Genomic DNA, 24,437 nt, shown 5'->3' with positions numbered 1-24,437 from the left:
ACGTAGTTTAATCTAAAGACTGTTAAGTCTTAAAGGACAATTATAAAATAATTTAAGGAATAAATGTAAAATTAAATGTCAAATTCTGATTTTATTGCCAATTAACTTTATAGTATACATATATATGTTAATTTTTTGAAAAAATACTGAAGGAAAAAAAAAGAAAAAATACTGAAGAATATGCAGATGATTGGTTTAATTTTATAATTAAATTATTTAACACAGTAACAAGTCAACAAGGACTCTATATTCAATAATGTTTGAAGGTATAATTTATACACAGTGAAATTTACTCTTTGTAGTTGTATAGTCCTGTGTGTTTTGGTAAATGTAAATAATAGTGTAATCTCTATCATACTTGAGATAGAATATCTCTGTCACTCTACTAAGCTCCCTTGTACCCTAATTAGAAGTTTAACCTAAAAAAGTCTTTGAAAAGATGTGAAAATCTAGATGTATTTTCTTTGAATATCATATTTAAACATTTAAAGAATAACTATTTAAGTGACATTGAAAATTATTTTAAGGATAATCTTTCCAGCATAATTGTGCTATCACGACCGGCCACACTATTCTAAGAAAATTATCATTTCTACTTAGCACCCTCAACAAAAAGGATACTTTAAAGTAACATAGCATCATATTGAAATATTGAATATTTTTTCTTTGAATATTACAGAAGAAAATTCCACAAGACAGAGTGAGGATTTCGGAAGCCAGTTTACAGAAATTTTCATTAAGCAGCAGGAAAATGTCACTCTCCTGTTATCTTTATTGGAGGTAAATAAAGAATCTTGGTGTTTTTGTCATCTTAATAAGTTTTTGTTTGTTTTTTACCTTTTGGGTGTTACTGAGGAAGCACATACGTACCTTTTTAAGGTGAAATTTGTTGTATAATTGCAAGAGATTCACATGCATGTTTTAAGGACTATAATTTGTAAAAATATTGTCTGCTTATTTCCATTTTTATTTCACCTAGTCAGGAACAGTTTAATCAATTTATATTAACTATTTTCTTTTTATCGCTTTTTTTTTCTTAAGTTACTTGTTAAAAATTTGCCAAACTGTGTTTATTTGTAGTTTTTGGTAGTACTATTAGTTGAAAAAAAAAATATTTAAAAAAAATATTTTTAAAAAATGTAAATTACAGATGCTAAATATTTTAAATCCTTATATTACAGGAATTTGATTTCCATGTCCGCTGGCCTGGTGTGAAGCTTCTTACTTCTCTTTTAAAACAGCTAGGACCTCAGGTGCAGCAAATCATTTTAGTCAGTCCCATGGGTAAGTGACTCATCTTAATTTTCGATTTAAAAGTGAGGATCATTCCTAAAGAGGGGGACTGAAATGATGTGTTAATAAATTGTATAATTTGAATCACTGTTTCTGTTTTTGATCTGCCACTGTTTTTCACATTGTTATATATTCTAGGTGTTTCAAGATTAATGGACTTATTAGCAGATTCCAGGGAAGTCATACGTAATGATGTAAGTTAAATTCAAAGAAGTCTAAGAATATGCACCTTTTTTTCCCGTCTCTTTGCAAATGAAATCTTTGTTGATCCTTATTCAGTGTCATAAGTTAGATTTGGAAAACGGGGGTATTGGCCAATCCTTTCAACCTTTTTAAAGTTATATACAGTAGGATCACATTATTTTTTTGTTTCCTGATTATCTAATATTTTGGCATAGATTATTTTGGTATTCAAATTTATGGTTTCCACAAGTTTAGGATTTCTTTCATCCTCTTCTAAAAGGTTTAATGACACCAAATTCTGCCTCCAGAAAGAGTAAAGGAAATATCCCCAAACGTTGAACTGTGTAAACTTTAAGAATTAGGTTTGGAATCCTCAACCTTACTTGATTGAATATACATTTCAAATGATTTTCCTTGTAATCTTCATTTAACTATAGAGCATGATAACTCTGTAGTTATTTTCCATTCTGATTTATTTTTTTATTATTGATTTTATTATTTGCATATAAGTTTGAATATGTTATACTGATATATTTTTTTGTTGCTTAAACATTTTTGTGGTTATCTACAACTTGGTCAAGAGTATAATGCCTTTTTTTTAAGTTAATTAATTTATTTATTCATGAGAGACACAAAGAGAGAGACAGAGACACAGGCAGGGGGAGAAGCCGGCTCCATGTAGGGAAACCAATGGAGGACTCCATCCTGGGACTCCAGGACCACACCCCAAGCTGGAGGCAGACGCCCCACCTCTGAACCACCCAGGTGTCCCTTAAAATGTTTTTAAAGATTTTATTTTTAAGTAATCTCCACACCCAATGTGGGGCTCAAACTCACAACCCTGAGATCAAGACCTGAGCTGAGATAAAAAATTGGACACTTAACCTGACTGAGCCACCCAGGCACCCTACTTTTTTTCTCAGTTTTTATTTGACACAGATAAAAAGATTTTCTTTTTATGTTGCTTTTCATTAATTTAAGATTAGGGATTGAGTTTATATTTTTGATTTAACCTCTAGATTCTTTGTTTTTATGTTTTACAGCCACCTTTTCTTGGGTTTAGTAAACATGTTCATTTGAATTTTTTGTGGATAATTACTATTATAACCTTATGTAACAAAACACACCATAATACACCTCAGTTGACACCAGAAACCAGAGGCAACTAAACGGCACCTCTGATGGTTCTTATTGGCACTCTGTGATCGCCTGAAACAAAATACTACCTTTTTCCACTCCCGTGTCTTTTTCTTTTTTTATTCTTTAAAAATTATTTTCTTTTTTCTTTTTTAACCAACTTTCTAGTTGTATTCAATGATAGTTGTCACCATTGAGTAGCCTCCCTGGGTGCATATCATTAAAGATTCTTAGGCCCATGTTTTATATTTTAAACCTTAATTTTTATCTGGATTAGAGAATTAGTTGGTCATTTACTATAGGCGCACTGACACTATCCTATTTATTTAGGATACTTAGTGCTTAAAAATTATCAAAAAAAACCTGAAAAACTCTAGGAGATACCAGCTTACTTCTAGGTGATAGACTGTAGTTCTGTTATTGAATTTTTTATTATGAGAAATGTAAACACACACAAAAGTAGAACACAGACAAACCTGCCCTTTAAACCTATCAGTTTTCAAGATTTTGTTATATTTGTTTCATCTACCCCTCCTCTCACCACTGTCCTTTATTTATGACTGAAATCTTTAAAAGCATTGAAACAAGCAATATAATTTTGCCATTACGTACTTTAATATACATGCTATATATATATTTTCTGATAGAACTATAATGCCAGTATCACATAATAAGTTAACCATGATGTCTTAGTCCTCAGTTTCAATAAGAACCATTTCATATTCAGGTTTTGCATTTGTCCAAGATATTTTTTACAGTTTTTTTTCAGATCGGGGTCCAGACAAGGTTCTCACATTACATCTGATTGTTATGTCTGCTAACTTATCTAAAGGCCTTGATTATGTTTTGGTTCACCTCTTTGCTGAGATATTTCCTAGATGATACAGTGAACTTAATTTTGCAACACACAAGGAAACGTAATATCTGGCTGTCTCACTTTTAGTGATCAGTGGATTTGATTTGGATCTCTCCATTGTAAATTCTCTATCAACCTTACATCAGATTTATAAGTTCTATCTGATCATTCATTAATAGTCATTGCTTTAATCGGTATTTTGTTGAGAGTTGCAAAATAATGATTTCTATAATTCTATCATTATTTCACACTTATTAAGCTATAATCTTCTGCAAAGAAGAACTTCATCAAGTAGTCTAATTTGTTACTCTGAAGTATAGTTCATACATGAAAAGCAGAATAAACAGATAAATGCCTTTAATTACCAGTTTTTAAATAAGGATTTGGTGTTCACTTTAAATTTAAATGACTGATGAGTAGATTATTTATTTTTTTTTAAGATTTTATTTATTTATTCATGAGAGACACAGAGAGAAAGAGAGAGAGGCAGAGACACAGGCAGAGGGAGAAGCAGGCTCCGTGCAGGGAGCCCAATGTGGGACTCGATCCCAGGTCTCCAGGATCAGGCCCTGGGCTGAAGACGGTGCTAAACCGCTGAGCCACTGGGGCTGCCCATGATTAGAGCAGTGTATCTCTTTAGTCAGAAAAAATAAATGTGTATTGAGAACTTAAAAAATATAAGTGCCATTTACATATAAACCTGGTAGCTTCCATAGAAGTTATTTTATCTCCTTTACTACTACTACTTTTTTTTTTAATAGTTTATTTATTCATGAGAGACAGAGAGAGAGAGAGAGAGAGAGGCAGAGACACAGGCAGAGGGAGAAGCAGGCTCCACTCAAGGAGCCCGATACGGGACTTGATCCCAGGACCATGGGACCACGCCTCGAGCTGAAGGCATATGCTCAATCACTGAGCCACCCAGGCGGCCCTATCTCCTTTACTTCTAATAAAAATCCTATGATAAAGATATTATCCTTGTTTTACATATGGGTATACTAAGACTCAGAATTTTTTTTTTAAGATTTTATTTATTCATGACAAGGAGAGAGGCAGAGACACAGGCAAAGGGAGAAGCAGACTCCACGAAGGGAGCCTAATGTGGGACTCAATCCTGGGACTCAGGGATCACGCCCTGGGCCAAAGGCAGATGCTCAACTGCTGAGCCACCCAGGCATCCCTAAGATTCAGAATTTATGTAATCTAGTTAAGGTTGCACAACTAGTATGGACAGCCATTTTTATTTTTTTTTTTTTTATTATTTTTTAAAGACTTTATTCATGAGAGACAGAAAGAGAGAGAGAGGCAGAGACACAGGCAGACGGGGAAGGAGGCTCCATGCAGGGAGCCCGACATGGGACTCAGTTCCGGGTCTCCAGGATCACACCCTGGGCTCAAGGCAGCGCTAAACCACTGGGCCACCGGAGCTGCCCTAGGACAACCATTTTTAAAACCCACTTTATCTAACTCAGCCTTAGTGTTCTTTCTACAGCATTCCTTCCTCCCTTTGTTAGTGGTTAAATTTGAGTTGACAGCATTAAGTGGGAGAATTTGACATCTGAAAATAACCCCTTTTACCTTTTTTTCATCTCACTTTTGAGACTTGGCAGTCAGGAAAATGAGTAGAACAAGTCTAGGAAGGCCATGGGCTTTTAAATTTTTTTTTTTGTCTTATATGAATACTTATCTGCCCAATAAGCTAATTTGCCTTTTTTAGGACTTTCGAACTACTCTTTTGCTATTCTTCTTTTTGTCAAGTATCTGCCTTTTTTTTTCCCTAAAAAATACCATTTTTCAAAAAAAAATAACGGTTTTCATAAAAAATGCAGTTTCAAAGAATCAGCAAATGGTATTGTTACAAAATACTTGTTATTTGATGGTGAAATAAATAGAAATGAGTAACAGCAAGTTTTTCTTGAATGATAATGAAGAGGTTGCAGGATATATAAATTAAATCCAGCTTAAGGGAGCTAAGAAAAACTAAAACTCAGAAGCAAAGACTGCTGTGAATTGTTTTATGTTTTGTTTTTTTTTCTGTTGACTTAGAATCAAGTTTTGGGCATTTAGAGGCCAGATAATTACAGGAGAATAGAATTTTCTGTTCTAGAATGTGATGATGTTTGTAGATTTATATTATTGAATTCACAATTTCATACTGTTGCTATTGTGAAGCTCATACAAAAGCATCTCTGAGACACATTATTGTGCCCAGCTCTCTCAGGCCACAATTAAAGCTGAGTAATGATTGATGAATATGTAAGAATTGTTGCATATTTATATTGTGCAGTGAAAAGGAAATGGAATTAGGAGTTGGTAAACATGGATTCTAGTCTAGGCCCTGTCCCTTTGAGATCTATAATCTTAGAGAGGCATACTGCTCACCTCTGTGAAATTTCTGCACTTCTAAAATCTGTGGTTTTTAAGTGTCTTATAAAAGTTGTTCTCTACTAAACATTATCTTTTTTTCTCCATAAGGGTGTATTACTACTGCAGGCACTAACCAGAAGCAATGGAGCAATCCAGAAAATTGTTGCTTTTGAAAATGCTTTTGAGAGACTACTGGACATTATTACAGAGGAGGGGAACAGTGATGGAGGTATAGTATGAGATTGATTTAAAGAGATTCCTTTTGTGCTCACTAAATTGTTAACTTCTAGGGAATGCCATTAGAGGGAGAAATGAGAACTCATTATATTCTTTCTTTCATTATGGTTTGTGGAGTATGGATTTCTTATTTATTCTATTTGAAATTTGTTAGGCTTCTGGAATCTAGGTTGGTGTCTTTCATCATTTCTGGAAAATCTCAGCTATCTCTCTTCAAATACTGCTCTGCTACATTTTTTCCTATCTTTCTAAACTCAGAATCAAGTTTTCTGTCATCTGATTTGACTCTCACTTTATTTTACTTTCTCTTCTGTGTTTTCCATCTTTTTGTCTTTCCAAGCTCTATTATGGTTTATTACTTCTGACCTGTTATCTATTTCAACAGTTCTTTCTTTACCTACACTTATTTATTTTAAGTTTTTATTTAAATTCCATATAGTTAATATACTATGTGATATTAGTTTCAGGTGTACAATATAGTGATTCAGCACTTCCATACATCATCCCATGCTCATCACAAGTACACTCCTTAATCCCCATCACCTATTAACCCATCTACCCACCCACCTCCCGCTGTTGGTTCTCTAGAGTTAAGAGTTTGGTTTCTTCGTTTACCTCTCTCTTTTTTCCCAATGAACATCTATTTCGTTTCTTAAATTCCACATATGAGTGAAATCATATGGTGTTTGTCTTTTTCTAAGCTCCATCCATATTATTGCAAATGGCAAGATTTTATTCCTTTTTGTGGCTGAGTACAACATTCCATTGTGTGTATATATATATATATATATATATATAATATATACCATATCTTATTCTATTCATCAGTCAATGGACACTTGGACTGTTTCTACAGTTTGGCTATTGGAGACAATGTTCCTATAAATATAAACATTGGGGTGCATGTGTCCTTTGAACTAGTATTTTTGTATTCTTTGGGTAAATACTTAGTAGTGCAACTGCTGGATCATAGGGTAGTTGTGGTTTTTTGTTTGTTTTAAACATTTTATTTATTTATTCATGAGACACACAGAGAGAGGTAGAGACATAGCAGAGGGAGAAGCAGGCTCCTTGCAAGAAGCCCAATGTGGGACTCGATCCTGGGACTCTGGGATCACGCCCTGAGCCAAAGGTAGACACTCAACTGCTGAGCCACCCAGGCATCCCAGGGTAGTTGTTTTTAACCTGAGTAACTTATATACTGTTTTCCAGAGCAGCTGTGCAGAGCAGTTTGCATTCCCACCAACAGTTGTAGGAGCGTTCTTTTTCCCATCCTCACCAACACCTGTAGTTTTTTTTGTGTTGTTGATTTTAGCCTTTCTGGCAGGTATGGGTGAAATCTCATTATAGTTTTGATTTGTATTTCCTTGATAATAAGTGATACTGAACATCTTTTCATGTGTCTGTTGGCCATCTGGATATCTTCTTTGGAAAATTATCTCTTTGTGTCTTCTGCCTGTTTTGTAATTGGATTACTTTGTTGGGATACTGAGTTTTATAAGTTCTTTATAGAAACAAACCCTTTAAAGGTATGTCATTTGCAAATACCCCTTTTTGTAGGTTGCCTTTTAAATTTTGTTGATTGTTTCCTTCACTGTGCAAAAGCTTTTTATTTTGATGACAAAAGCAAAAATAAACTATTCATCTTCACCTATATTTAATCTGCTGTTAAACATGTCTATTGAGAGATTCTTTTTCCCTCATTTTTACTGAAACACAGTTGACCTACAAGTGTGAGGTAAACAACATGATTTGACTTAATATATTTTGAAAGGTAAGTTTAAGTCAACATACATCCATTGAATTTTTAATTTCTCTTTTCTGGAAGTTGTTTGGTTCTTTAGGAAACTTGCTGTGTAGTTTTTTATAATTTACTTTTCTCTACGGATATTTTTTCTTTTCTTTATTTTAAACATTTATTTATGTATGTATGTATGTATGTATTTATTTATTTAACAGAGAGAGTTTGTGTGAGCAGGGGGATGGGCAAAGGGCTAGGGAGAGAGAAAGAATCCCAAGCAGACCCTCCAATGAACCAGGGCTTGATGCCACGACCCTGAGATCACCACCTGAGTAAAAACCAAGAGTCGGATGCCCAGCCGACTGCACAACTCTGGCACCTCTCTCTGCAGATATTTTCAACTTACTTTTTACTTCTTCAAACACAAGAAACAAATTTTTCATAGTCTGTGTCTAGTGGTCCCAGTATTTCAGGTCTTTGTGGATCTGGAGCTTTTGCTCTCTTGGTTCTTATACATTTTACAATGTTTTCTGTGTGTGTGATTATCTTTGATTATGTGTTATGTTTTATTTAACAGAATTATTCATAGGAATTTGAAGCCTAGGAATTTCTTTTAGAGAAAACATAGTTGTTTCTGCCAGGCCCTGGGAGTGCAGTTTATCTGGGATCAACTTAGTCCAGGTTTAAGGCTTGAGAGTTCCTAGACCACTTAGGCAATTCAAAACCAAGCTCTAAGATCTATAAGGATTAGAAAACTTTTGGTTATTCTCACCCTGAGGACATAGCCCTTTGAAGTCTCAGCTTATTAGTGGAGAATTTGCAATTAGATTCCTTTCCCACCTTGTGTATACTCTTGGGTTTGATTTATTTTCCCTTGCCCCATCAGTCTATCAAAATAAAAGTTTTAGGTTTTTTAAGATCGAGAAATATACTTCCAGCCAAAAGGTATTTATACTTGTTTACCTCTCTAAATACTCATTTTCTTATCAGAGTTAGCCTGCTAAACTTTCAATTCTTAAAAATAAATAAATAAATAAATAAATAAATAAATGAATAAATAATAAACTTTCAATTCTTTATTGCTCCTGAGACTTAAAAAAAAATTTTTTTTTAATTTATTCATGAGAGACACAGAGAGAGGCAGAGACACAGGCAGAGGGAGAAGCAGGCTCCATGCAGGGAGCCCAATGTGGGACTCAGTCCCACGACTCCAGGATCATGCCCAGAGCTGAAGGCAGATGCCCGACCGCTGAGCCACCCAGGTGTCCCAAGACTATTTTTTTTAATTCAGCATTTGTACTTGTGTGTACAATCAATGAGAGATTGATCTGAAAACCTAGCACTAAGGTTGGAGAAGAAAATGTTTATTTGCATTGACTGTACTGAGATTAGCAAATTGAATAATATAGTTGAAGTTGACATTTGGCTATATTAATCTGGAGGGAAGGGCAGCCTGAAGATAAAGATTTGAGTATTTACAATATAGATGATAGATGAAACAAAATTAGATAAATGAGGTTAAAGATTAGATGAGTCCGTTTGGGTGAGTAAGGAGTGAGAAGGGAAGTGCTCAAACAAAACCTAAGCTGTACTAATGTTAAGAGATAGAGGAGCAACTCTTGGTGAAAGAGACTGAGGGCTGAGAGAGAGGAAAATGACTGTAGGAGGGTCTGGGGAGTGGATAGCATTGTTAGAAGCTGCAAAGATGTCAGACAAGGGCAGAAATGCACCTTGGGATTTTTTTAAATAATACATTTTTTAAAGATTTTATTTATTTATTCATGAGAGACACAGAGGGAGGCAGAGACACAGGCAGAGGGAGAAGCAGGCTTCCTGCAAGGAGCCCCATGTGGGACTCGATCCCAGATCCCAGGTTCATGCCCTGAGCTGAAGGCAGACGCTCAACCACTGAGCCACCCAGGTGTCCCTGCACCTTGGGATTTAAAACATGGATATCATTGATGACCTTGGGGAGAGCAATTGAGTATAATGATTGCCTCAGAATCCATACTGCAGTGTTAAGAGGAGTGAATTAGAAGTGAGAAAATAGAATAGTAGAGAAAACTCATACAAAGAATTTGGAAAAGTCAAGAGAGAGGTGAATAGGAACTGGAGATTGAACTGTTTTTTAGCCTCTTCAATTTTTTGTTGACGTATGAAATGTTTCAAACATACTGAAAACAGAAATAATGTGAAGTGGAGATTAATAGGAAATGATTTTTAGCCTCTTCAATTTTTTGTTGACATGAAATGTTTCAAACATACTGAAAACAGAAATAATGTAAGAAACACTTGTACCTATTGTCCAGTTCTATTATTTACATTTTGCTATACATGTTTTAGATTTTTTTAAAGAAATAAAATGCCACAGATAGTTAAGTCCTTTATGTAACTGTTCCGTTACTCTGCCTTCTTCTCTAAAATTATAGTATTTTGATTTTGTTTTCCCATCCAGTGAGTGTTTTTATACTTTAAAAAAAAAAAAAAGATTTTTTTGGGGGGGGCGGAGAAAGTGCATGAGTCAGAGGGAGAAGGAGAGAATCCCAGCAGACTCTGTGCTGAGCATGGAACCCAATGTAGTGCTCAATATCACAACCCTGAGATCATGGCCTGAGTGGAAATCAAGAGTTGGGTGCTTACCGAACTGAGCCAACTAGGCGCCCCTGTTTTTATACTTTTAACATGTATTTGTGTGATTCTACACACACATATCATATATTAACCATATATAGCATTATTTTACACATTCTTAAACTAGATAAAAAGCATACTTTTGAATATAATTTTATAACTTGCTGTTTTTATCCAACATCATGTTTTTCAGATTTATCCATGTTGATATATATTACTTTTTTTTTTTAAAGATTTTATTTATTTATTCATGAGAGACACAGACAGAGAGGCAGAGACACAGGCAGAGGGAGAAGCAGGCTCCACGCAGGGAGCCCAACATGGGACTCAATCCTGGGTCTCCAGGATCATGCCTTGGGCCAAAGGTGGTGCTAAACTACTGGGCCACAGGGGCTGCCTTGATACATATTACTTTAGTTTATTCATTTTAAGTACTATGTATTATTCAGTAGTATGAATATTCTATGATCTATTTTTTTTAAGATTTTATTTATTAGAGAGCGTGCGCGAGCACGAGTCGGGGGAGGGAGAGGGGGAGCAGCAGACCCTCCACTGAGCAGGGAGCCTGACGTGGGGCTCGATCCTAGGGCTCCAAGATCACAGACCAAACCAAAGGCAGATGCTGCTCAACCCACCAGGCCACCCAGGTGCCCCGTGATTTTTTTTTTAATTGAGTTGACAATTAGGCTGTATCTATTTTTGCTAGCAAACTATTGTTGTAAATGGTCCTTATGTGTCTACTTATATATGAAGTTTCTCTACACTGTATATCTACAAAAATTACCCTCTACGTCCCCCTTCAGATGACAGTCAAGGCCCAGGCTTTTACCTGTGCTTCTGACCTAAGTCACAGAATTCAGGGAAACACTTTTGTTTACTGGCTTATTAAAGGATATGAATCAACAGCCAGGTGAAGAGATAAATAGGGGGAGGTCCTGAACAAAGGAGCTTCTTTTTTTTTTTTTTTCGTTAAATAATTGCATTTTAATTACATATATTTCAAATGAATAACTTGCTTTCTAAAGACTTGCCCTGTGTTCAGCAATATATATTTAGAACCTTAAAAAAAATGTTTATACCTGTTGAACAAAAATTCTACTTCTGGGGGCAGCCCCAGTGGCCCAGCGGTATAGTGCCGCCTTCAACCCAGGGTGTGATCCTGGCGACCCGGGATTGAGTCCCACGTCAGGCTCCTTGCATGGAGCCCGCCCCTCCCTCTGCCTGTGTCTCTGCCTCGCTCTCTCTCTCTCTCTCTCTTTCTGTGTCTGTCATGAATAAACAAATAAAATCCTTAAAAAAAAAAATTCTCCTTCTGAGAAGAAATCTAAGCTGTCCACAAAGACTTATATTTGGACTCAGAGATCATGACCTGAGCCGAAATCAAGAGTCAGATGCTTACTTGGCTGAGCCACCCAGATGCCCCATGTTAAAGTTTGATGCAGAACTTCTTGAACTGGAATCATGTAGGGCTTATGGAAAATAACAAATTGCTAAGTCCCGCTAGTAATACACTCAGAATCAACCCAAGTGACCTTTTAAGTACTCTGAAGTTTGAGATCTTCTAATGCCTACAATGAATTTTTATAACCAGTAAAAATTATAGTTAGTACTTCCCCCATAAAGATATACAGGAAGGGAATATGCCCAAATGCTAGCAGTGTTTTGTTCTCTGCCTCTATCTGTGTCTCCATGAATAAATAAATAAAATCTTTACAAAAAAAAAATCAGAAGAAACTGACTCATTAAAAATGACAGTTTGGACCAGATTTCTCACATCAAAATATATTCTACTTAACTAAGACAAAGTTATTATACTTTCCATATAGTTATGCGGGAACTCTAGCAAAGTCATTTTGATATGGATTCTCTGAGAAAGTCATTTGAATGGCCCCCTTCAGCGATAAGACCCAGCCTCACATGCTTGTGGTTGGCAGCACATTTACCTCAAAACTGGTACAGCTTAACTAGTAACTGCTACTCTGACATAGAGTGCAAATAAAAATAAGATTTAACCCATGATAAATTTTTACAGCCATGAAAGACCCCTATACCCGAACAGATGACTCTAACGGTACTCTTAAAGTAAAATCTTTTTAATATAGAAATTATTTAATTATAGAAGTAATAAATGCTCACGGTATCAAATTTACAAAACAAAGGAGCTTCTATCCTCAAGAAGCTTGAGTCCCAGCTCAATGACACCTGGTGGAAGCATTCTGGTTCCCTAAGTGTAGAGACTCTCTGAAAAGATGGAGTAAAAAACTGTCTTGGGTTTTTATGGAGTCTTTATTAAAAATTCATGATTGACTAAGTCATCAGGCATTAGGTGATTCAACCTCTAGCCTTACCCCTCTCCCCAGAGGTGGGAGGAGTTTTTTGGGGGGCCTGAAAGTTCCAACTCTGTGGTCACATGGTTGGTCCTGCCTGCCCTTCAGTGGGGTAAATCAAAATCACCTTCATTAATAGCAGTATATCCATCTCACCTTTATGGCTCTGAAGTGTTTTCAGGAACTGTGGATGAAGATCAAATAAATCTGAGAAATATATTTTGGTCATCTGAATGAATTATGAAGCACTCATCACAATTGCCTTAGCATGCCATTTCCTTTTGTTCTTTCATTTGAATGAAATTTGTTTGCTGGTCAAGTTCTATATATTAAGTGTAAATATGTGTGTGTGTGTGTGTCTGTGTATATATATTTTCTTTTTAAGTAACCTCTGCACTCAGTGTGAGTCTCAAACTCAAAACCCCAAAAGAGTCGCATGCTCTACCAATGAGCAGCCAGGCAACCCCTTTGGAATTTTGATTGGAAACATACTGGGTTTACAGATTAAGGAGTATTGTCATCTGTATGTATTGACTTTTTTCATTTGTGAACCCAAGTCTATCTCTTAATTTTTTCAGATCTTCTTTTAGATCTTTGAATCATGTTTTATAATTTTGAGCAAGAGTGTTACACCTTTTTTTATTAGATTGACTCCTAGCTTCTTAACAGTTTTTGTTACCATATGAATGGGATCTTTTTCCATTACATTCTCAAAGTGGTCACTACTTGATTTTTGTATGTTGATCTTATGTCTAACCATCTTATTAAACCATTAGTTGTAAGGCGTTCTGTGTAGACAATCGTATATTCTGCTTATAAAAGTAATCATTTTTCTTCTTAATTCTTGTACCACTTTTCATTTTTGTCTCTTTGCTCTAATTAGAATCTTTAATAGTGTTGGATGTTGCTGACTTTGATAAGAATGCTGATGTCTCACCATTAAGTTTTTTTTTTAAGATTTTATTTATTTATTTATGAGAGAGACAGAGAGAGAGAGAGAGGCAGAGACACAGGCAGAGGGAGAAGCAGGCTCCATGTAGGGAGCCCAATGTGGGACTTTATCCCAGGACTCCAGGATCACACCCTGGGCTGATAGCAGGCACTAAACCGCTGAGCCACCCAGGCATCCCTAAGTTTGATTTTTTTAAGTTTGATTTTTGCTAAGAGTTTTCATCATGAATGAATATTGAATTTTAGTGAATTTTTTTCTGCATCTATGGAGATCATCAGATTATTCTCCTTCTTTAATCTATGAGAATCTTTTCTTTAAAGTGAGAGAGACTGCAACCAGTATAAGCAAGTTGAGAAGGAGGAGGGTACACGAGAGAGAAAGGATGGTTAATCAGTGGTACATAATACTTAAAAAAGGAGAAAGGAATGTAATCCAGACTAGGGGTAGGAGTTTATTTTTAAGATAGGAAAAGAGGCACATCTTCCATCATCACAGGGAAGGCACAGGTGGAGATGTAGGTCCTTTTTCAGATTTGGTGGTAGTGAGTTGAATTGAAAGTAGAGTCCTATGCTAAGAATGAAAGAGAAGGACATAGTTGAGAATTACGGAGTAGGTAAAAAGTCTTTTGGAGAATAGGAGAGCTAGCTGTTGTAATGAGGAAGATTTCCAGGCTGGGATAAAGGCCCTTTTTGAGGGTTTTCACCGGATTTTGCAGCACTGCAGACTGCTTGATTAAGTGATTCTGTCCCCCCACTCCTTCCAATATTCAGCTGCCTAGGTGATATAGGTAAAAAGCCAAGCAGTTAATTTTTCACAGGATTGTGTGTTTTCCAGGAGGTGCTATGAAAAGACAGTAAAACAAGAACTTAGTATGTTATCTATGGAGTAAAGAAATGAACACCTATATAATGTAAACTAGATAGGGAAGGAAATAAAGACAGAGGGGGTTTCTAAAAAGCAAGAAAGAAAACTTGTTGATGGGTTGAAAATCTCAGAGAAATCATAGAACAGATATGTTGGGAATACTTGAGCTGGAAAGATGGGAGGTTTTAGTAATGGAGTGAGAATTCTCTCTGAAGATGAGGCCAAGGAACTGAGAAGTCCAGATATTAGATGGATTGTCTTTGAAATCAAGAGTGACGGTAGAAAGTAGAGAAAGAAGATTTTGAGTAAAATGCCAGCAATGTTTTCAGTGGACAAAGTAGTAACCACGTTTTTATTAACATAACTGTAATGAGGAGTGATAGGAGGTATGAGGATCAGATGGCCTGATCCTCAAGGAAACAGGAGATTTTGTGAGAAGGCAGAGGAACTATGGTCTCTGGAAAGTACCCTGGGCTGGAATGATCATAGATTCCATGTTCTGACACTAAGATATATGGGATTGAGAGCATGAACTGGCTGTGCTTCAGAATGTTAACAGGGTAAGTAAGGCAGCTTCTTTAAAGAAAAAAATGTTTCATGAAGTAATTGAGGGTTTAGTAGGTTTTATTAACCAATATTTGGGAGTTTGAGGTAGCATCTTGAAAGAGTTTGAAAGAAGATTAAGTATTCTAAGATGAGAAAATGGAAACGCATAAATGATTAGCAAGGCATATATTTTCAGAGGTGACCAAGGAAAATAGGATTTTAAGGCAAGGTAGAATTAGCTACTCTTTAGGATTGCTAAGATAATTTCCAGTGGCTTCTTGTAAATGATGGTGGCCTTCAAGGCTCTAGAATTCACTTTGCACAGTGGAGGGAAGACCTGTCAGTTTGACATTCTCTTTTCCCCCCAGAGCCTTTAGATGGTTCTAATGGCAGATCTTTAATTTTTTTTAATTTATTTTATGTTAGTCACACACACACACACACAGAGAGAGAGGCAGAGACACAGGCAGAGGGAGAAGCAGGCTCCATGCACCAGGAGCCCGACGTGGGACTCGATCCCGGGTCTCCAGAATCGCGCCCTGGGCCAAAGGCAGGCGCCAAACCGCTGCGCCACACAGGGATCCCCTAATGGCAGATCTTATTTAACGAGGACTTAATGTCCTGCGTAAGGGACAGATATAGTGGTTCCTCCTTAGGAGATGAGGATCCACGTGGTTCAGCAGTATGAGGTAAGGAAGCCTTTGATTTGGAGAGATCAGACTGGTTAAATCAGATTTTTTTGTTTTTGTTGTTAAATCAGATTTTAAACAGGATTTAAAATATACACCTTTAAACATTTTATTTCAAGTTAAATGTAATAATTTTTTAAATATTCATTAATATACTAATCTTTTGAGTTAGAGTCAGAACCTTTTCTTCAAATATGAGTCAACCAATTGGAGTTTTTCCATCATCTTTCTGCATCTTTCTCACATCATGTCTATAATACGTCGTGTAGGATTTGCTTTTTGGTTTCCTTAAAGCGGAGTGCAGGATCTTCATGGGTTTTTACAATGACTTTTCTTGTTTTTTTAGACATGCATTACTTATATATAACAACAGCTGTTCTTTTTTTTTTTTTTTTTTTTAAATTTTTATTTATTTATGATAGTCACAGAGAGAGAGAGAGAGAGGCAGAGACACAGGCAGAGGGAGAATCAGGCTCCATGCACCGGGAGCCCGACGTGGGATTCGATCCCGGGTCTCCAGGATCGCGCCCTGGGCCAAAGGCAGGCGCCAAACCGCTGCGCCACCCAGGGATCCCAACAACAGCTGTTCTTAAGGACTTGCTTTCACGGAGTTTTGTGAAAGACTTAGTTTTTATAAAAATAGCTCTGTTAAAAAAAATAGCTCTGTTATTATAGTCATCACCTCATATCTATAGGGAATATATACCAAGACCCCCAGTGAATGCCTGAAACCATAGATAGTACCAAACTCAATATATACAGTATTTTTTTCCTATACCTACATACCTACAATAAATTTTAATTTATAAATTAGGCACAGTAGAGATTAACAGCAAATAATGAAATACAACAATTGTAACAATATAGTGTAATTAAAGTTATATGAATATGATCTTACTTCCTCTGTGTCTGAAAATATTGTGCTGTAATCACCTTGCTTCTCATGATGATATGAAATGATGTCTGTGTTGAGGTGAATGATGTAGGCATTGTGATGTAGCATTAGGCTACTGTTAATTAACCTTCTGACTCTAAATCAGGAGGAGGATCATCTGCTTCTGGATGGCACTTGACACAAATAACTGAGACCTCAGAAAGTGAAACTGCAGATAAGGGGGGACAATTATTTGGCAATTTATATAATAGTTCATTAATAACTAGTATAAATAGCACAGTAGATTTGTAAATTACAAAGTAATTTATTCTTAGATGCAATACCAAAGACTTGATCCATGAAAGAAAAAAATTGATACATAGGACTTTACTGTTAAGACAATGAAAAGATGAACCACATGCTGGAAGAAAGTATTTGCATAATATAGTCTGAGAAGGGACTTGTATCCAGAATACTCAAAGAACTCTTAAAATTCAACAATAAGTAAATAACCCAATTTAAAAATGGGCAAAAACATCACTAAAGATGATATATAGATGGCAAATAGCATATGAAAAGATGTTCAGCATCATAAATCATTAAGGAGATACAAACTAAAACATTGAGATAGCACTATACACCTGTTGTAGATTGGTGAAAATCCAGAACACTAGTACCAAAAGCAGTCAAGGATGTAGAGCTATGGGAACTGTCATTCATTGCTCGTGCAAAATGACTCATTTTGGAAGACAGCTTAGCATTTTCTTACCAAACCAAACATACTCTTACGATATGATCCAATAATCACACTCCTTGGTATTTACCCAAATGAGTGCGAAAATTATATCCATACAAAATCCTACACACGAATATTATAGTGGCTGTATTTATAGCTGTTAAAACTTACAAGCAATCAAGATGTCCTTCAGTAGTTGAGTGGGTAAACTGGTACATCCAGACAGTAAATTTATCATTATTATTAATTATTATTCAACAGTAAAACTTAAGCAATGAAAAGACATAAAGGAATCTTAAATGCATATTAAGTGAAATATAACATCTGGAAAAGGCAAAACTTTATAAACACAGTGAAAAGATAAATGGTTACCAGGCATTTGGGGAAAGAGAAATGAGTAGTTGTAACTGTGAAACTATCCTGTATGATACTGTAATGGTAGGTACATCATGATATATGTATGTCAAAACTAATATGCCAAACCCCAAACAACACAGAGTGAACCCTAATTTGAAATGTGGACTTTAATAATATATCAGTATTCATTCATCAGTCATAGCAAATGCACCATGCTAATGCTATCTAGTAATAGGGGAAACTGAGAAGGAGAGCATATGGGGATTCCTTTTAATTTATTATTCAGTTTTTCTGTAAACCAAAGCTGCTCTAAAAAATAAAGTTTTTTTTAAGTTTTATTTATTTAAGTGATCTCTATATTAAACATAGGGCTTGAACTCAGACAACCCTGAGATCAACAGTCATATGATCTTCCAACTGAGCCACTCAGGTGCCCCCCAAATAAACTCTGTTAATTAAAAAAAAAAAAAAGGAAATGATTTTTGTAAACATAAAACTCTAATAGGAGTAAAAGTGTAGGTGTACTGCACAGAGGAACCTACTAGCTGTGAACATCTAGCATCAGTCATATTCTTGAGGAAACAGATCCTTGGTTAAACTAGCATTTTGTAGAGATTAGTTGGTGAACTTTAAGCTTAAATATACTAATGTAGGCTGTAGTGTGGATAAAAATACCCTATAGCATAGTATGTTAATAAGCAGAGATAGGAATAAATGGATAGCAGAAATCAGGACCAATAGTAAGGCAGAAGAGTGGCCAGAAATTTGTAAGGAACAGGAGAAGAGAGTGGTTAGTGTTTGAGAAACCACGGGAAGAGGAAGTTTCTAGAAAGAGACAGCAAGACAACAATGTCAGGTGCTTCTTAGAATTTAAATAAGATATGATTGATTCGGGACACTTGGTGGCTCAGCGGTTGAGGATCTGCCTTCAGGTCAGGGTGTGATCCTGGGGTTCTAGGATCAAGTCCCACATCAGGCTCCCTGTATGGAGCCTGCTTCTCCCTCTGCCTGTGTCTGTCTCTCTCTCTCTCTCTCTCTCTCTCTCTCTCTCTCTCTCTCCCCCCCCCCTCTGTCTCATAAATAAATAAAATCTTTTAAAAAAATAAAATAATAAAATTTTAAGATATGATTGATTCATTCAACAAATATTTAATAGTGATAATTATAGACCTGATATCTTGTCTCTGTCTCTGCTGAGGATATAGAGTAAGTCACTGTATCCTAGTAGGGCACTCCCATCCCTGTCTTTATGAATTATAATCTAGTAGAGAAGACAGATACTAAGTAATAAAAGGAGCAGTCTTTTGTGAAAGTCTGTAGCTGGATCATGATAATGCTAACCTGGTCATCAGGTCTGGATGTTTAATCTGGGATCTGAAGAAAAAATATGAGTTACGGAGGTGAGTGGATAGTTGAACAGAATGGTCAAGACATCAGTGGGGACCTGAGAAAGAGCACACAGCTTGTGGTCTGTGGCCATCAGGAGTCAGGCTTTCTGTCTGCCTTGCCATACTGAAGAAATGCTCAGCTCAGAGATTTCTTTTTAAAAGTATTTGGTTGTGGGGATCTGGGTGGCTCAGTCAGTTAAGCGTCTGACTCTTGATGTTAGCTCAGGTCATGATCTCAAGGTTGTGAGATGGAGCATAGCCTCAGGTTCTGCACTCAGCATGGAGTGGAGTCTGCTAGTCCCTCTCCCTCCCTTTTTGCTCCTCCCCTGCACACACACACATGTGCATGCACTCTGTGTCTAAAATAAATAAATAAAATCTTTAAAAAACAAAAAAGATCCTCTGCCATCCCCCCAAAGTGTTTGGGGGTTGAATTTTCCTTCAGGTTTTATCAGCCTTAACACTATTAATTTTACATTCTTTCCTCAGGTATAGTGGTAGAAGATTGTCTGATTTTGCTCCAAAACTTGTTAAAAAACAACAATTCCAATCAAAATTTTTTTAAAGAAGGCTCATATATTCAACGTATGAAACCTTGGTTTGATGTTGGAGATGAAAATTCTGGCTGGTCTGCGCAGAAAGTGACTAATCTGCACGTAATGCTACAGGTATACTGTAGTTAGACATAAATGTCATAAGAATTTTGACAATGTTCCTTTCAAAAAGAAGATTGCTTATGTTTGATAAATCTAGGATGTTGAGTTGGTTTCAGATGGGCTTAAAAAAACCTAATATGAAGATTTGCAGTTACGCTCAAAGATCCTCTGCCATTAACCTCCGACCCCCCACCCCCATTACATACACCCGTCACTCAGCTTCAATAATTATTAACACCTGCAAGTTTTTTTTTCATCTTTTATTCCCCTCTCTTGCCCTGCTGGATTTTTTTTAAAGCAAATCCAAATTTATAGTGTCTTGATGGTTTTGCACTCAGAGAATAATAGGTTAGATTATTGATTTGAATTTTTAAAATTTGCTTTCTTCATTTAAAGCTTTAATGTTCAGAATATTACGTTCAGCAAATAAATTAATTCAGTAAACATTTACTGAAAGCTAGGCACTGACTACTGGGAAATGAATGATAATGTGCCTGCCCCAAAGACTAACAATCTGTTTTAGAGTCTGACACAAGTTAAACTGACATATCACCTGTAATTTTATTTAAGCTTTATGGTGAAAGCTTTGTGGTGATGGACAGTAAAAGTGAAGACAGTAGGATCCCAAATGATTTCTGCATCAGAGAATATATGAAATTCTTTGAAGTATTTTACTTCTTCATTATTCCTTTTCAGTCCTTTAATTTTTTATACACTAGCCTCCCAATTTACTCACTCTCTGGTGATTATTGTGGGTCTTTGACTATCTCTGAACTGTGCCTGCATCTCTGAAGTTGTTTTCCTCAAAACTAGATAGATGTTTTCTCTAGTAACTAGAGTGTGAATATTGCTGCGTACCCTGGGAGTTGGCTATGTAGGTTGATTGATAATTAGGGTGACCAGATGCCCCATTTTGCCAGGCTAGTATCTATTTTGTAATTACTATTACAGTATCCTCCACATCTAAAGGGTCCCAATTTAGATAATAAATTATAGTTACCCTATATAGGTAACTAGCTATATAGAATATGCCTAAAAATGGTTAGGAAAATATTCTACAGGAGAACATGGATAAAATCTAGTTTATACTCCCCACTTCGTTTCTATTTTCACATGTCAGTATTACACATTTCGAGACCGTGTTAGTTTTTTTGCTTTCAAAATACTAAACTTGGTATCTTTGCTCAATACCACTTCCTTAATAAAGGAAATTCCTCTTTCAAAACGGGATTAGACAGTGAAAGGATCTGGTGATGTGCAAAAACATATATATCTTGCCAAGCAGAGAAGATTTAAAGTGCTGGAGGAGTCCACGCGTATTTTATAGTTTAGAGTACTATGTAAGGAAAGTGTCACTCTCTAAAAAGTAAAGTTGTTTTACCACAAAAAAACGTAGACTAGAATGCTGAATATCAACAAAAATATATAGTATTTTAGGTACATAGTAAATTGGTTCTTTGAGTATTCTTGACTTATAAAAAGTGAATAAAATCTTAAACATAAACTTCAAAATAAAGAAACTGATTTTAATTCAATTTAATATATTCTTCATCTCATCTCAACTACTCATCTCAAAGATTGAGTAGTTGATACATTCATGACTTCACAGGCTGCACAGGTTATCTTCTGCTGTTTGACCTGTTTTATGTAGGGTTGCTTGTACTTCCAGTTCTCTATTACACACCAAATGAAAATGCATAAAAAAATGATAAACGGTCCTATTTGGATAGATAACATCCTAACTGAAATTATTCATCTTTGCAGTTGAAATCATGATTGATTTTAAAAATTCTAAAAGTTGAATTTGATGTGTTTGAGGATATTTTATTCAGATTTTACAGATTAAATTTGGGAAAAGCATCTTTTTGAAAAGTTTTTTGGTCATAAAACATTTTAATTTTGTCCTGGAATGATAGTGTTATGGCTAGTTCCACCTCCTATTCCTATAGGCATGTATATACACTTATATACCATTTTTTTGGTCAGATACTGCCAGCAACTCTCAGAAAGCTCATTACCTTATGAGAGAATCCTTTTCATTTTGGGGTAATTCTAGTTATTAAAAACTTAATCCAGGCAGCCTAGGTGGCTCTGCAGTTTAGCGCCACCTTCAGCCCAGGGTGTGATCCTGGAGACCCAGGATCGAGTCCCATGTAGGGCTCCCTGCATGGAGCCTGTTTCTCCCTCTGCCTGTGTCCCTGCCTCTCTCCCTCTCCTCTCTCCTCTCTCTCTCTCTCTCTCGTAAATAAATAAATAAAATCTTAAAAAAAAATAAAAAAAAAATCTGTATAATGAGTCAAAATCTGTCTTGATAAAGCTCCTGCAAACGTCCCCTTGTTTTGCTCTCTGGGAAAATACAAGTCCATTCCTTATGGTATTTTACATATTTGAATGTTGTTATTAAGTCTTTCCATTGTTTTCTTATCCTTATATTAAGTATTCCCTCGTTCTTCGGTCACCTTTTCCTACTTCTCTGTCATCTAGAAAATTGATAATTATCTTTTCTTTTTTTACATCATCAATAAAGATACTCAACTGCTATTAGATGATATTAAGGAATTATTGTTGATTTAGTTAAGTACAGTAATGGCATGATGATTATGTTTTTAAAATCCTTTTTAGGGCAGCCCAGGTGGCTCAGTGGTTTGGCGTCACCTTCAGCATAGGGCGTGATCCTGGAGACCCGAGATTGAGTCCCACATCGGGCTCCCTGCATGGAGCCTGCTTCTCCCTCTGCCTATGTCTCTCTCTCTCTCTCTCTCTCTCTCTGTCTCTCTCTCTCGGTCTCTGATGAATAAATAAATAAAATCTAAAATAAATAAATAAATAAATAAATATCTTTTTTAGTTAGAGATGCATAAAGAAATATTTATGGGAGAACTGACATCTAGCTTGGTATTTGCTTTAAATATATGTATTTTTTCACATAAGGGTAGGAGGAGAATAAATTAAAAAAAAAAAACCATGGAGGCCTAACTGGAAAGGTCTAAGGATATGAACCAATAGGTAATCCTAAAGCCTCTCTGTAGTGACATCAATGTATTAACCCATTTAATAAAGTATTATCATAAATTTCCCATTTGGTCTTAATATATAAGATTTTATACACGCATATTTGGGGTGACATTTTTTTATGTTTCTCAGTTTCCATGTTCAGGTTCAGACTAATCGTAGAGCCATAAGGATTTTTTTTAAAAGATTTTATTTATTTATTCATGAGAGACACAGAGAGAGAGAGAGGCAGAGACACAGGCAGAGGGAGAAGTAGGCTCCATGTGGGAAGCCTGACATGGGACTCCATCCCTGGTCTCCAGGATGACGCCCTGGGCTGAAGGTGGCGCTAAACTGCTGAGTCACCCTGGCTGCCCCATAAGGATTTAATTAGCATTAGTAGTCAATGAGGTACCCCTTGCCTAATGCAGATATCTTCTACCATGTGTTCAGTTGTAGTTTTAGTCTCTCTTTAAGTATCTCCAGTTTAAGGGGAATTTGTCACATCTCAAGCCATTCTATTTTCAGATCTACTCTCTAATTAGGTAGTTCATCTTTATTTGATAGAAATGTGCCACCCTGTTACATATTCATTCATTAATTTATTGAATAAAATCCATGCGATTAATACTGGGCTCATTCTCTGGAATACAAAAGTGACTGAGGCAGTGTCTGGTTTGGGAGCTCACAATCACCTGAAGAAGACAAACTGGAGCAAATGGCATAATAATGTACAATGTACTATAACAGAACTAGTGCCATGAAAGCATGAAGGGAAGAGCACCTAGATGTGGCTGAGTAGGTGAGGGAATCCTTCACAAAGATATTCTTGTTTATGTAGATAATTTCCCTCGAAAATTCTAAAATCTTTAAAGACAAATTTTGTTTTTCTTTCTCAGCTCGTTCGTGTACTGGTATCTCCCACCAACCCTCCTGGTGCCACCAGTAGCTGCCAGAAAGCTATGTTCCAGTGTGGCTTACTGCAGCAGCTCTGCACTATCCTAATGGCTACTGGAGTTCCTGCTGATATCCTGACCGAGGTAAACACGTGGAGGGAGGGGCTACTCTGTGGAAGTTGAAACTGGGAATCCTAAGAAGCACTAGATGACAGACAGCTACAGAAAAAAAACAGTGAAAGTTAACCATTTTTATATGTTAAATTCCTTATTGATCCTACTAAAATATAATTGGCATAATGATGACAGTATTAAGCCCAAAAAGTAGACTCATTTCTCAAGTTTAATAGTCTATAAATAATGTTAAAGCTTCCAGGATTTCTCATAAAATTTATTGTATTCAACAGGAGGGCACAGTGTGATTTATGTTTTTAATTTTGAGAACAGTATGACTTAGTCAAATAAGACTTCAGACTTAAGTAGTCTTACGTACTCCTAGAATTATAAATTCTTTTCCCCTGATGTTTGTATTTATATCAATCATCAGGGTTTATAATTTTATGACTACATAAAAACTGTCCTGTAAGCCAGTACCCTAATAACTTTTTAAAATATCCTTCTCTCCTTCCTGAGTTGTAGTAGTGTTCTTTTTTCATCTTACTGATTTTCTGTATGCCTGCATATGAATACCATCACCGGTTTAACATGTCATTTCC

At 36.0% G+C, this 24,437-nt stretch overlaps 1 protein-coding gene across 2 annotated transcripts in view; it reads left to right on the top strand.

Annotated features, from left to right (window-relative positions):
• Nucleotides 1–24,437, top strand: part of USO1 (USO1 vesicle transport factor) — a 90,708-nt gene that overhangs the window by 44,646 nt on the left and 21,625 nt on the right. For both annotated transcript variants that reach the window (XM_055313107.1, XM_055313108.1), the window contains exons 5-10: nt 680–780; nt 1,182–1,284; nt 1,432–1,487; nt 5,945–6,065; nt 19,668–19,846; nt 23,725–23,865. In XM_055313107.1, the coding sequence (XP_055169082.1) occupies nt 680–780; nt 1,182–1,284; nt 1,432–1,487; nt 5,945–6,065; nt 19,668–19,846; nt 23,725–23,865 (701 nt within the window). The remainder of the gene's footprint in view (nt 1–679; nt 781–1,181; nt 1,285–1,431; nt 1,488–5,944; nt 6,066–19,667; nt 19,847–23,724; nt 23,866–24,437) is intronic.

Source organism: Nyctereutes procyonoides, unplaced genomic scaffold (genome assembly GCF_905146905.1).
Source record: "Nyctereutes procyonoides isolate TBG_1078 unplaced genomic scaffold, NYPRO_anot_genome, whole genome shotgun sequence".
NCBI classification, from domain to species: domain Eukaryota; kingdom Metazoa; phylum Chordata; class Mammalia; order Carnivora; family Canidae; genus Nyctereutes; species Nyctereutes procyonoides.
This window is presented reverse-complemented; position numbering and strand designations above follow the sequence as displayed.